General features: G+C 37.6%; 2 protein-coding genes across 8 annotated transcripts; one reads left to right on the plus strand and one right to left on the minus strand.

Annotated features, from left to right (window-relative positions):
* Nucleotides 1-1,039: 1,039 nt before the first annotated feature.
* Nucleotides 1,040-8,653, plus strand: LOC104780255 (endoribonuclease Dicer homolog 3). Of its 7 annotated transcripts, none has more exons than XM_010504757.3 (24): nt 1,040-1,395; nt 1,529-1,703; nt 1,817-1,930; nt 2,223-2,357; nt 2,454-2,523; nt 2,688-2,725; nt 2,804-2,935; nt 3,037-3,189; nt 3,280-3,409; nt 3,508-3,613; nt 3,693-3,885; nt 3,977-4,137; nt 4,223-4,545; nt 4,736-5,007; nt 5,102-5,622; nt 5,702-5,796; nt 5,896-6,125; nt 6,218-6,427; nt 6,514-6,981; nt 7,078-7,350; nt 7,430-7,756; nt 7,863-7,995; nt 8,088-8,199; nt 8,283-8,653. In XM_010504757.3, the coding sequence occupies exons 1-24, from the start codon at nt 1,250-1,252 to the stop codon at nt 8,485-8,487; spliced, it is 4,722 nt and encodes a 1,573-aa protein (XP_010503059.2). In that variant the 5' UTR covers nt 1,040-1,249; the 3' UTR covers nt 8,488-8,653. The 7 variants fall into 7 exon arrangements, 4 of the variants coding, with proteins under 4 accessions (XP_010503059.2, XP_010503060.2, XP_087366313.1 ...); XM_010504758.3 differs by having other exon boundaries at nt 1,050-1,395; nt 1,532-1,703; XM_087510187.1 differs by having other exon boundaries at nt 1,051-1,395; nt 1,532-1,703; nt 3,526-3,613.
* Nucleotides 8,493-11,120, minus strand: LOC104780253 (uncharacterized). The gene is made up of 10 exons (XM_010504756.3): nt 10,811-11,120; nt 10,568-10,659; nt 10,371-10,476; nt 10,093-10,292; nt 9,865-9,996; nt 9,666-9,773; nt 9,460-9,582; nt 9,163-9,368; nt 8,910-9,063; nt 8,493-8,827 (listed from the first exon to the last, which is right to left on the minus strand). Exons 1-10 carry the CDS (start codon nt 11,010-11,012, stop codon nt 8,618-8,620), a joined length of 1,533 nt encoding a protein of 510 aa, XP_010503058.1. The 5' UTR covers nt 11,013-11,120; the 3' UTR covers nt 8,493-8,617.
* Between the last annotated feature and the right edge of the window lie 1,370 nt (nt 11,121-12,490).

Below are 12,490 nucleotides of genomic sequence, written 5' to 3' on the forward strand. Positions count from 1 at the left end.
CAACTGATCTAAAATCAAAATCAATTTAAACCAAATTAGTAACGTAAACGACTTGATCCAAAACCCCGACTCTACGACAAAAAAAGGCAAATAAACTTATACATAACAAGTTCAATTCTCTCGGTCGAAAGTGATAGAATCAGAATATTAGATGATCTTACAAACATAAGTCAACTCTTCCACAGTTATACACCCTGTTTTAAAAATCACCGCCTAGCACCGATTACACCCCGTAAATTCGCTAGGCCCACCCTCTCCGCCTCGATTAATGTCTAATCCCTGTCTAGCATCGATTATCCAATTATGTATGTCTAATTTTGATTATAACCTGTCTAATCCGATTACTTCTTGCTTAATTTTGTATATACCGATTATTTTTTGAGCCAAATATAAATCATATATATATATATATATTTGTTATTTAGACATTTAAATTAAGAGTTTATGATATTTTACGGTAACTAATTTACAATTTTTTAATCAAAATCATAACATTTTCTTTTAAAATTACGTTTTTATGTGTTAACCGTAATTTTAAAGACAATACTATCGTTTTATATTTTATTACAAACAGAATTATACATATATTTAATACTATATATTTGTATTTTATTATTAATTTAATAAAATAACCTAAAACTAGTCTCCGCTTAATCCTCGTTTAATCTCTGATTTTCTCGTTAGGCGCTAGGGCCACTGTAACCATCCGACTAGCGCCTAAGGATTTCTAAAACAGGGGTTATACATACGCATGCTCTCTCATCCTTTGGTATGTCAATTATTAAATTCCATAGATCACAAAAGTACAGTTACTTGTATTGTACTACATCCTAGGAGTGCACACATCGAAAGGGTGATTAAAAGTTATAAAAATCAGCAATATTTGGAATCTAATCAAAAATTATAAAATCTGTAACAAGAAAATAAAATGGGTCAGGTCCACTGGGCTTTTACTGAGGCCTCTAAATATTTGATGAAAGAGAAAATCGAAAAAGGTAAAAAATTAAAAATAGTTTGACTAAAACTTTTGATGCAATATGGGATACAGAAAGGGAACCAATCTCATAAAAGTGTACAAAGCCCCAGTGGCAGTGCAGGTGGTTCAGAAGAAAAAAACAGAGAAGAGAGAATCACTTTTTTTTTTTTTTTTTTAAAGTCGAAGCTGATTCATTCAACCCCAAAACCCAAAATTCGAAATCCCTCTCTCTCTACCTTAACTTAAGTGTGTTCCTTTTTTTCTCTGTTCGTCATGCATTCCTCGTTGGAGCCAGAGATAATGGAGGAAGATTCACAACAACAAGGAGGCGGTGGAGGAAGCAATTCGCTCAAGAGAAAATTCTCTGAAATCGATGGAGATCAGCAGAGTCTTGCTCCTATGATGATTGACGCTAATGGGTAGAAGAATCTTCATCTTCCTCTCTTTGTAACTTACTTGATTTTGGTGGGGTCTTCTCTTCAACAAGGGTTTTAGGACAATTCAGTTAAAGTTGACTCTTTTTGTTCCTTCTTTTGTTTGTTTTGTTTGCAGTAGTTATGAGTTGAAGGTGTATGAGGTTGCAATGAAGAGGAATGTAATTGCTGTTCTAGCGTCTGGAACTAATAAGTCAGAGATCACTAAGATGCTTATCAAAGCCATGGGTTCTTCTGATACATCCAAAAGATTGATAATTTTCTTGGCCCCTACTGTAAATCTTGTCAAACAGGCAAGTCCTCCTTTTCATTTTAGATGTTTCATTGATGCATGTAAATGATATTGGTAAATGAATCGCATTGGGAGCTCATTTCTTGAATGTATTATTGTTGTGTATGGTTTTAGCAATGCTGTGAGATTAGAACATATGTGAGTTTGAAGGTTGAAGAGTACTTTGGAGCTAAAGGAGTGGATAAATGGACTTCCCAACGCTGGGAAGAGGAAGTTAGCAAGCACGATGTAAGTTTTTGTTTCTGTTTGGATCTACTTTGCTAGTTATACGCCAAACTAGTGCACTTCCTAGTAGTTTTGGTGAAATACGTCACAATATCTTTGTGTTGTTACTTCAAATACGTCACTAATATAGCTAGGGTTGGTTCTTCTTCCATTGCTGACTCTTTCATCATCATTTTGTTTTAACTTGTTTGCTCGAGCCCTTAGATAGCTCTGTGATTATATTGGCCGCACTAAACAATCGAATACTTATTTTTTGTTGCCAAACCCCAATGACATTGTGTTTTGTCTGGTTCAGGTTCTGGTTATGACTCCTCAGATATTATTGGATGCCCTTAGAAGTGCATTCCTGAAACTAGAGATGGTATGTCTTATCATAATAGATGAATGCCACCGCACCACTGGCAATCATCCCTATGCGAAGTTAATGAAGGTGTGTTTTCTAAGTAATGATAACCTCTATTAGTTTTTCATATACAGCGTTTCCATGATTTGTCAACAAACTAGTTTCCTTCTTGTTTTCATGAAGGAATTCTATCACGAATCCACTAACAAACCGAAGCTATTTGGATTTACTGCGTCAGCCGTCGTTAGAAAAGGCATGCTATTTAAATGTTTCTTATCTCCTCTGTATGTCAAAAAAAAAGATCCTGATTTCTGTAACTAGTGTTAATGTTCCAACCTCATGTAAGTTAAATAAACTCATACTGCAAGAGTTTTGTTAGCCGTCTCTAAAATGTTTACTCGCTCTCTAACTATGCAGATCAAGTATCAGAACTTGAGAGACTCATGGAATCAAAGGTACCTTGTTTTTGCGTAACAAGGAAGTAGATATAGTTTTACAAATTAATGTTATGCAACTTTTTACTTTAAATTCAGATTTTTAATCCTGAAGAGCGGAATGGGGTGGAAAAGTTTGCTACAGCAGTAAAAGAAGGTCCAATATTTTATGACCCACCATCAATCTGTAGTTTGGAATTGAAAGAAAAGTTGGAAACTTTACACCACAAGGTATATATACTATATGCTCGCTTAATATGAGCCGTACATGACTCTTTCATATCATGTTTCAGAGTGCTATAAAAAGATTCTGCTTTTTTTTTCCCCTACAGTTTGATGCTTCTCTTAGAAGGCTTCAAGAGTTGGAAAAAAGCAGTTTTCTCGACATGGAGAATAAGTTTGAGACATATCAAAAGCGATTGTCCATCGACTACAGAGAGATCTTGCATTGCCTTGAAAATCTTGGCCTGATTTGCGCACACTTGGTATTTTTCTAACACATTACTACCAGTTTTTGGTTTCCTTTGGCTAGGCTGATTAAAAATTGTTTCTTTTTCGTCTTGCTTTCGGGATAGGCGGCTGAAATCTGCTTGGAGAAAATCTCAGATACGAAAGAGGATAGTCAAACTTATAAAGAATGCTCAATGGTGTACAAGGAATTTCTTGAGGATTTTTTATCCACAATTGGGGTGTATTTGCAGCAAGGTACTGTATTTAAAGCTCTATATATTGCATTGAAGAGTCCACTTTTAGTCTAATAATTTAATCTTATTTCACTGTGCCCCGTTTGTTTTATTTAACAGAAGAGAAAAATTTGGTAGATTTGCAGCAAAACCATCTGTCAGCAGTAAATTCCGGACATGTATCTCCAAAGTTAAAAGAACTCTTCCATCTACTGGATTTATTTAGGTAATTTAAATTGTTTTACCAACTCCCAAAATTGCATCAATAATTTCCATATGTTCTGATGATTTCAAGTTGCTGGCAGAGGGGAAAAATCTCCATATGTTCTTATTTTTGTTGAGAGAATTATAACTGCCGAAGTGATCGAAAGATTCGTGAAGAAAGAAGCGTCTTTAGCTTACTTTAATGTTTTGTATTTAATCGGTAAAAAATCCTCCACCGATACATCGGCACAGAAATCACAAATTAAAATCCCTGATCCATTTCATGTTGACAAGGTTAGCATAATCTTCATCACAGTCAGACGTTTAACAGTTTGAAAAATTTGCTTTCATTCTGTCTTCTCTGAAAGCTTTTTAATGAGTGCAGGTGAATCTTATATTTATCACGGATGTGGTTGAAGAGGGAACACAGGTTCCAAATTGCTCATGCATGGTTTGTTTTGACCTGCCCAAATCAGAGTGTAGTTACTCGCATTTTCAAAAACATGCAAAACAGAGTAATTCTACGTCTATCATGTTTCTTGAAAGGTAGGAGGCAATCTCGTTTTTACACAAAATGTTTAATCCAATGCGCTCCTTTGTAGTTCAATTTCGGAAATACTAATTATTGTAGGGGGAACCCGAAACAAAGAGACCATCTCGATGACCTTATGCGAAGAGAAGTCCTAATTCAAGATCCAGAAGTTCCAAACTTAAAATCGTGTCCACCTCCAGTGACAAGTGGCCATGGCATGCAAGAGACTAAAGCCATGGTTATTCCAGATTCTAACATAACTGTATCTGAGGAAGCAGCTGCCGTACAAACTGTGATTGATCCTCCTAACAGAAATGAGCAGTTAACATGTAAGAAGTTACGTTTGGATAAAAATCTTTTGCAATGCAGCGCCAAAGTGAAGGTTGCCTCTTCTAAAAGTAAATCATCTTCATCATCTGCAGGTATGTTTTATTATTTTCTTAATTCCTCAATAAATTGGTGTCGGTGATTCTGGTCTTAATTCCTTCACAGCCGCTGCTGATTCACACACACATACACATCAGACATATGTATATCATATGTCTATGTCTAAGGTCATGGAGCTTGTCTTAATTTGTTTATATATGTATACATCTTTTTTTCTCTTGACAGGTTCGAAAAAACGTAAGGAGTTGCACGGGACAACCTGTGCAAAGGCATTGTCAGGGACCTGGGAAAAAAATAATGATGGCGCCATCTTTCAGGCTTATAAGTTTGACTTCTGTTGTAATATTTCTGGCGAAGCATACTCGAGTTTCTCTCTTTTGCTCGAGTCAACCCTTGCTGAAGATGTTGGTAAAGTTGAGATGGACCTTTACTTGGTCAGGAAGCTTGTGAAGGCTTCCGTCTCACCTTGTCGCCAGATACGTTTGACTCAAGAGGAGGTACCCAACGTTGATCCGTAGGATTTATACAGTTTCCTGTTTCATGGTTTGAACAGTTGAACTTAATGTCTTCTTCTTTGTGGTTTGGATGCAGATGGTTAAAGCAAAGTGTTTTCAGCAGTTTTTCTTTAATGGCATGTTTGGAAATTTATTTGTGGGATCTAAGTCATTGGGAACGAAGAGAGAATTTTTGCTTCAAACTGACACAAGTTCTCTTTGGCACCCTTCCTTTATGTTTCTACTGCTACCAGTTGAAACAAAGGATCTAGCTTCGACTGCAACAATTGATTGGTCAGCTATCAACTCCTGTGCCTCGATAGTTGAGTTCTTGAAGAAAAATTCTCTTCTTGAGCTTAGGGTTAGTGATGGGAATCAGTGCAACACCTCATCCAGTCAGGAAGTCTTACTCGGCGATAAAATGGAAGAAACGAATCTAATTCATTTTGCCAACGCTTCGTCTGATAAAAACAGTCTCGAAGAACTTGTGGTCATTGCAATTCATACTGGAAGGATATACTCTATAGTTGAAGCGGTAAGCGATTCTTCTGCTATGAGCCCGTTTGAGGGCGACGGCTCATCAGAATATGCTACTTATGCAGAATATTTTAATAAAAAGTAAGTGATATTTTAGCTATGGCTGTTCTTTCAAAGTACTTATGATAACTCTCTAGTTAATGTTACTCCCTTGAATCAGGTATGGGATTATTTTGACGCACCCGAACCAGCCGTTGATGAAGTTGAAGCAGAGTCACCATGCACACAACCTTTTAGTCGACTTCAATGAAGAGAGTAAGTTGATTCATGAGAATTTCTCTAACACATTGTGTATGTTCTCAGGATATTGTAGTGTACGAGCTCTAAGGTGTTTTTTCCAATGTAAATGGACAGTGGTTGTGAAGACAGAACCAAAAGCTGGCAATGTTAGAAAAAAAAAACCTAATATCTATGCGCATTTGCCTCCAGAGCTTTTGGTCAGAATTGATGTACCACGTGCTGTGCTAAAATCAATCTACTTGCTGCCCTCAGTGATGCACCGCCTAGAGTCTCTGATGTTGGCCAGTCAGCTTAGGGAAGAGATTGATTGTAGCATCGATAACTTCAGTATATCAAGTACTTCGGTATATTTTTTGACTCTATCTGTTATTTAGAGATGAAAGTAGAAGATATCTTGATTGTCATTTAACTCTTTGTATTGGTTTAATAAATTCAGATTCTTGAAGCACTAACAACACTTACATGCCCCGAGCCGTTTTCCATGGAACGGTTGGAACTGCTTGGGGATTCAGTCTTGAAGTATGTTGTGAGCTGTTATCTATTCCTTAAGTATCCTGACAAAGACGAGGGACAACTATCACGGCAGAGGCAATCGATTATATCTAACTCGAATCTTCATCGCGTAGCAACTAATCGCAAACTACAGGTATCTTCTAATATTTTGTAAGTAAATGTCTTATATCAGTCAGAACACTAATGAAGTACCTTTTATATTGGGATTGGTTTTGATAGGGATACATAAGAAACGGCGCTTTTGAACCGCGTCGCTGGACTGCACCTGGTCAGTCATCTCTTTTTCCAGTTCCTTGCAAGTGTGGGGTTGAAACTAGAGAAGTACCATTGGACCCAAAATTCTTCACAGAAAACATGACCATCAAAATAGGGAAGTCTTGCGACAGGGGTCATAGATGGACTGTTTCGAAATCTGTATCAGACTGCGCTGAGGCCCTGATTGGTTCCTATTATGTAAGCGGTGGATTGCCTGCTGCTCTCCATATGATGAAATGGCTTGGTGTTGACGTTGATTTTGACCCGAACCTAGTCGTTGAAGCCATCAATAGAGTTTCTCTACGGTGTTACATCCCTAAAGACGAGGAGCTCACAGAGTTGGAGACAAAGATCCAACATGAGTTCTCTGCAAAGTTCCTTTTGAAAGAGGCTATCACTCACTCCTCTGTTCACGAATCCTATTCATACGAGGTATAATGATTTCAATCATTTTGACACCTTGCGTTATTTGGCTAACTTATTCCAAGTTTTCTAATCTCATGGCTATTTATTTTGTTCCTCAAACAGAGATTGGAGTTTCTTGGCGATTCTGTACTGGATTTTCTAATCACTCGTCACCTTTTTAACACCTACGAACAAACTGGGCCTGGAGAGATGACCGATCTTCGTTCTGCATGTGTGAATAATGAAAATTTTGCGCAAGTTGCAGTGAAAAATAATCTGCATACCCACCTTCAACGTTGTGCTACGGTTCTTGAGACTCAAATAAACGAGTATCTGATGTCCTTTACAAAGCCAGATGAGACTGGTAGATCAATCCCTTCAATACAGGGCCCTAAGGTAAAAACGTACTTGCTTGACCATTTAAAGTTCAGAAAGAGAACAAATAGGTTGACATACTTTTCCTGTTTTGGTTTAGGCTCTTGGAGACTTGGTGGAGAGTATCGCTGGAGCGTTGCTGATCGATACAAGGCTAGATCTCGATCAAGTGTGGAGAGTCTTTGAGCCGTTGCTTTCTCCACTTGTAACTCCAGATAAACTTCAGCTTCCTCCATACCGGGAGCTCCATGAGCTATGCGACTCTCTTGGGTATTTCTTCCGAGTAAAATGTTCAAATGATGGTGTCAAGGCACAAGCTACGATCCAGTTGCAGTTGGACGATGTTCTTCTAACTGGAGATGGATCTGAACAGACAAATAAACTGGCTTTGGGTAAAGCAGCTTCACATCTGCTTACGCAACTTGAGGTATATAAATATATATATATATATATATATATATATATGTTCTGATGTTTCCACTTGCGTGTGTGTTTAATGGTTTAATTTGCTGAAACTTTCTTTGGTTCTTCAGAAGAGAAACATTTCACGTAAGATTTCGATCGGAGATAATCAAAGTTTCATGGATGTCAGTCTTGCGTGCAATCATAGTGGCGGAGAAACTCCTGTTCCAGATTCTAGCGAAATCCAGAGTATAGTGATTCCAGGTGAGAGTTGCATACACTGTTTTCTACCTTAACAGATTCTTCTTTTTCGTCTTCAGTTTCTTCATTTCTTGATTTAATGATTTTTTTTCCAGTTATTGGTCCTATAAACATGAAGAAAGGGGGGCCTCGTGGAACTCTACATGAGTTCTGCAAGAAGCATCTCTGGCCAATGCCTACTTTCGACACCTCCGTAGAGAAATCACGGTGAATTCATCATCACTAGTGTCTTCTTTTGGTTAGGTGTTCTCTGCCGATCTTAAACTGATAATTTTCTTGTGTCTGCACAGAACTCCTTTTGAATTCACAGATGGCGATGAGAAGCGAACTAGCTTCAGCAGTTTCATATCAACCATAACGCTAAGGCTACCCAATCGTGAGGCTGTGATGTACGCCGGAGAAGCTAGGCCCGACAAGAAGAGTTCCTTCGACTCTGCAGTCGTGGAACTGCTCTATGAGCTCGAGCGCCGCAAGATACTCACCATACAAAAGTAAACTGATTTTGGCTGTTAACAAGTTACTACTGATTCACATTAAGTAAAAAGCTTACTCATCAGGAAATGTCTAGTGTGTCGACTAGTTCCGGATTGTTCTGTATGTAAACCTCTAATGTATCTGTTAATTGTTATGCCTTAATGATAAGCTCGTAGATGTTACTACAGTTGAAGCTACTAACACGTTTAAGCATCTCGAAACCTTTCCGGGATCCGAGAAACTCTATACGTTTGAAAACAGTCTTGCCATCTTTCATCACCGAGTTTGCTGCTCGGAGCTTTTCACTGTGCCTCGAGTTGGTGTGAATTGCCGCTTTGATTTCCTCCTCGGACATGTTTTCCTGTGACAGTACATAAAATCATTAACTACTTTGAAAAATGGTTTCGACAACGCGATCCTGACATATATGAGGACATTTCTACCTGATAGAAGGCATAGATGTGTTGGAGAATCTGCTGACATGTAAAACCGGTTTCACTGAAGTACGACCTGGAAGAAGGTCCCATCTCACCATACCAATCGATTGGAAGAAGTAACGTAATAAAATGGTTTTTGTATACCAATCCCGTTCTCTCACTGTCATGACATAACAACAAAACAACATAAGCTTTAATATACCTAAAAGGGTAGCTTGGATATCAAGTTAAATACAGAGATGAAGAATAACATGGGAACCTTTCTGTAAGAAGTCTCATGGAGTGAGTGAATGTATCATTGGTTTTCGCATCAAAGAAGGCAGATAAAGACTTTCTTTCGTTATCTTCGTTGTTGCTGAAACTATCTATGATAACACTAGCTGTTGATGTTGGTTCAGATATTGTCCAGCAAATAGAATCTAAAAGGCTGCTCAGATTTAGCGGCTGGATCAGCGTCTTTCCGATCTGTTTGAAGAACAAAGAAGATATAATACGGTTTAGCGATAGCTCGGTTTCGGAAGATCTAATATATAGAAAGAGAATGCAGTAATAATGCCTTTGCGTGGCGATTTGTGACAGCCTTTTTGGCGGATTCCACATTTTTCTGTCTTTCTTTTTGTGTTGTAGTCCTGTTTGTTAACATAGAGTCATCTTCAAGAACACATTCCGTGTGGGATTCCTGTAAGAACGCAACAACTTAAGATTAAAGGACTAGAGACTCCAAGGTACTTCTCCAAACAGGTAAACACAACTAGAAGATACCTTCCCCAATTTCTCAAGCATTTTCCTAAGATCTCTTGCCAAATCAGCTGACATCCGAACTAGAGTTTGCAGTGGTTTCTCTTCCAAACTCTTCTGAAACCAGAGAGGCTGAACAGGCGACCATTTTATATAAGCCAACAAAGGATAATATGCCACTAATATCTAACAAGATGGCCAAACGAGTTCTCAATTAGCTTACTGTAACAAGGTTGCTCGAGTGACCAAGATATCTCAGAGCAGAACCAGCTTCACATACAACATGACTTGCATTACATCCAATGAACCATTGATTCATAAGCTTGGCACCTCTTTCAAGAGTTACCTGTGAAACCTGCAAGACTTGGAATGAAGCCGTTGATCATGCACAGAAATTGCTACTTCCTACCATCCTTTAAGTCTCATAGCGTGTTGAGAAGTGAGGACTAACCCGGGATCTTGCTTCCTCCGAAATATCAGGATCGATGAAAACAGAACAGCCTGAGAAAGCCAAGTCCTTGCTTCCCGTGAAGCCTGTTCCTTGAATGCTTCTATGTACTTTTCCAACTGGGTATACGGATTTTGATCCATCCGCTTTCACCTTAGTCTCTCCGTGATTTTTGACCTCGTAAAAAGACTCACTCAACTTAACTGCAGCCAGATCAAAACTAGTATGGTAAACCTCATGATAAAGAATCAACAAACTCGGTTATATATTGACATACTCACCGTTTCTACGGACACTGTCCACAAACCACCCAAGAGTAACAATATGCAAACTCTCTCTTCTCCGGCCATGTTTCAAGGCATGCTCAAACTTGCGACCATCATAGCTGTAAACTCCCTTTTTAATGTTAAAGAACTAACACAAAACTACACAAATGTTTACTCAAAATTCTAAAGTAAACATAAAGTCAAAAGGATATCTGAACAACCAAATGTGTACACAGAGAATTCAAAAGAGAACTGTATTCACCACCAAGTCTCTCTGTAGCTTCCTTAACCTGTTTCCTTGCTTCTACATATATACAACAAGTGATACTCAATTTATAAAACTAGCTCAGATTTCATCGATTCATTTTGGAAATTGGATTCAAATTCCGGTTCTAGCTAGGTAGCAAAAAGTTGAATTATCGAGGTATTGATTTATAGAGGTTTTACTATCGTACCTTTAGAGAGACCAGTTACGCAAATGATTAGACCGGAGAAAGGTCCGTCCGATTGAACCGGTGGATGGAACCGGGATGAAGAAGTAGTGGCCGGAGAAAAAGGCTCCGATATGCGACTGCCACGTGGTGAGGGCGTGAACTCCACCCGCAGCTTTGAACACCTCTTGGTATCGATCACTTGTGCTCTGTTAACGCCTTCCATTTTTGTTGGAGTTTTTTGAGTAGAAATTTGCAGAATCGAAGAAACAAGTTTGAGACGTGGACTTCAAGGAAGAAAAAGTAACTAAATAAAACAATTGTTATAAAAGAAGAATCTTAAAGATTATGAGTATCTGCAGAATATATAGTAGAGGCGAGCATGATCGGTTTATGTTAGGAAAGTAATCTTTCTGTTTTTTTTCTTTGTCAACTAGGAAAGTAATCTTTCGTCATTACAGTCCAACGACTTCGTTGATATTTTTATATTACCACAGTATTCCTTTATTTAAAATTTTAAATATAGAAACTTTAAAATATTTTTTTCTGAAGAAAATGAATGATCATTATAAAAATTAGAGAAATCTCATATCTACATAAAAGTTGATTCAAACATATACAATAGTTCATATCCGCAGATATATTCATACCCATACTCAAATGTCAAATCTTTTGATACCCAACAAATCAAGAATATTTTAATCCCCATAAAACTGCATATTTTGGATGATAATCTCTAGTGATAATCATAAAAAAAAACCATTAGTGATAATAAAAACTTAAACTAAAGATATGAGATAGAAAAAAACTATTTTTAATTCGAAAATAAATCGTATGAATCTTATTGACATGCATCATGCATACTCATAAACCGGTTACCCGGATCAACAATAATGTCAATATCGATCATGTAGCACCTCTGTGTTTGGCCGCTTCTGTTTTTGAACTGTGATAACGTCAAGTCTATCGAACAAATTAGTGTTGGCAACGACTGTTCAAATTGACTTTTTTCTTTGATAGTGATCATTCGTTATTAATTTACTCACTTACATTAGAAAATATACATCTTAACGTCAGATCTTACATGTCTTTCTGGACAAACTAAAAAAATGTCTTTAATCTATAGAAAAATTTACTGATTTTTTTTTGGGTCTCTTTGGTTCATATAATTTTTTTGTACTCTTTTTCTAGTTTACAATTTTTTTTTGTGCCCCTTTAACTTATAATTTTTTTTGTACCTCTTTGAGCATGTTCGTTAAGTTGCCGCTGCGTCTCCTTCCGGCGGCCAAAATTTAAATGTTAACATAACCACATAAACGTCAAAACTGCCGCTGCGGCTACTTTTACGGAGAATACCGGTATATCATATATCGCCATGAAAAACAAGTGATAGTTATACTGCCGCTGCGACTTGTTTTAACGGAAGCGGCGATTCATTTCAAGGATTTAATGGAAGCGACAACTTGTTTTAAACTCCGGCAACCTTTATATTTTTAGTCGCAGGATGTGGTTGCTGCGGCAACTTAACGAACAGACTCTTTAACTTACAAATGTTTTTTTGTGCTCCTTTTCTTATACCTATATACCTCTTTAATCTATGTACCTAGGGCGATCGCACTGTCCGCCTTCGTAGTTAAGCCGGCACTGCTTTACGTACTTATTGTCTTAAAATTTTGAATTATCTAGCTAGCTATACAAAATCAA

This window comes from Camelina sativa, chromosome 4 (assembly GCF_030686135.1).
Source record: "Camelina sativa cultivar CO46 ecotype springtype chromosome 4, ASM3068613v1".
Taxonomy (NCBI): Eukaryota; Viridiplantae; Streptophyta; class Magnoliopsida; order Brassicales; family Brassicaceae; genus Camelina; species Camelina sativa.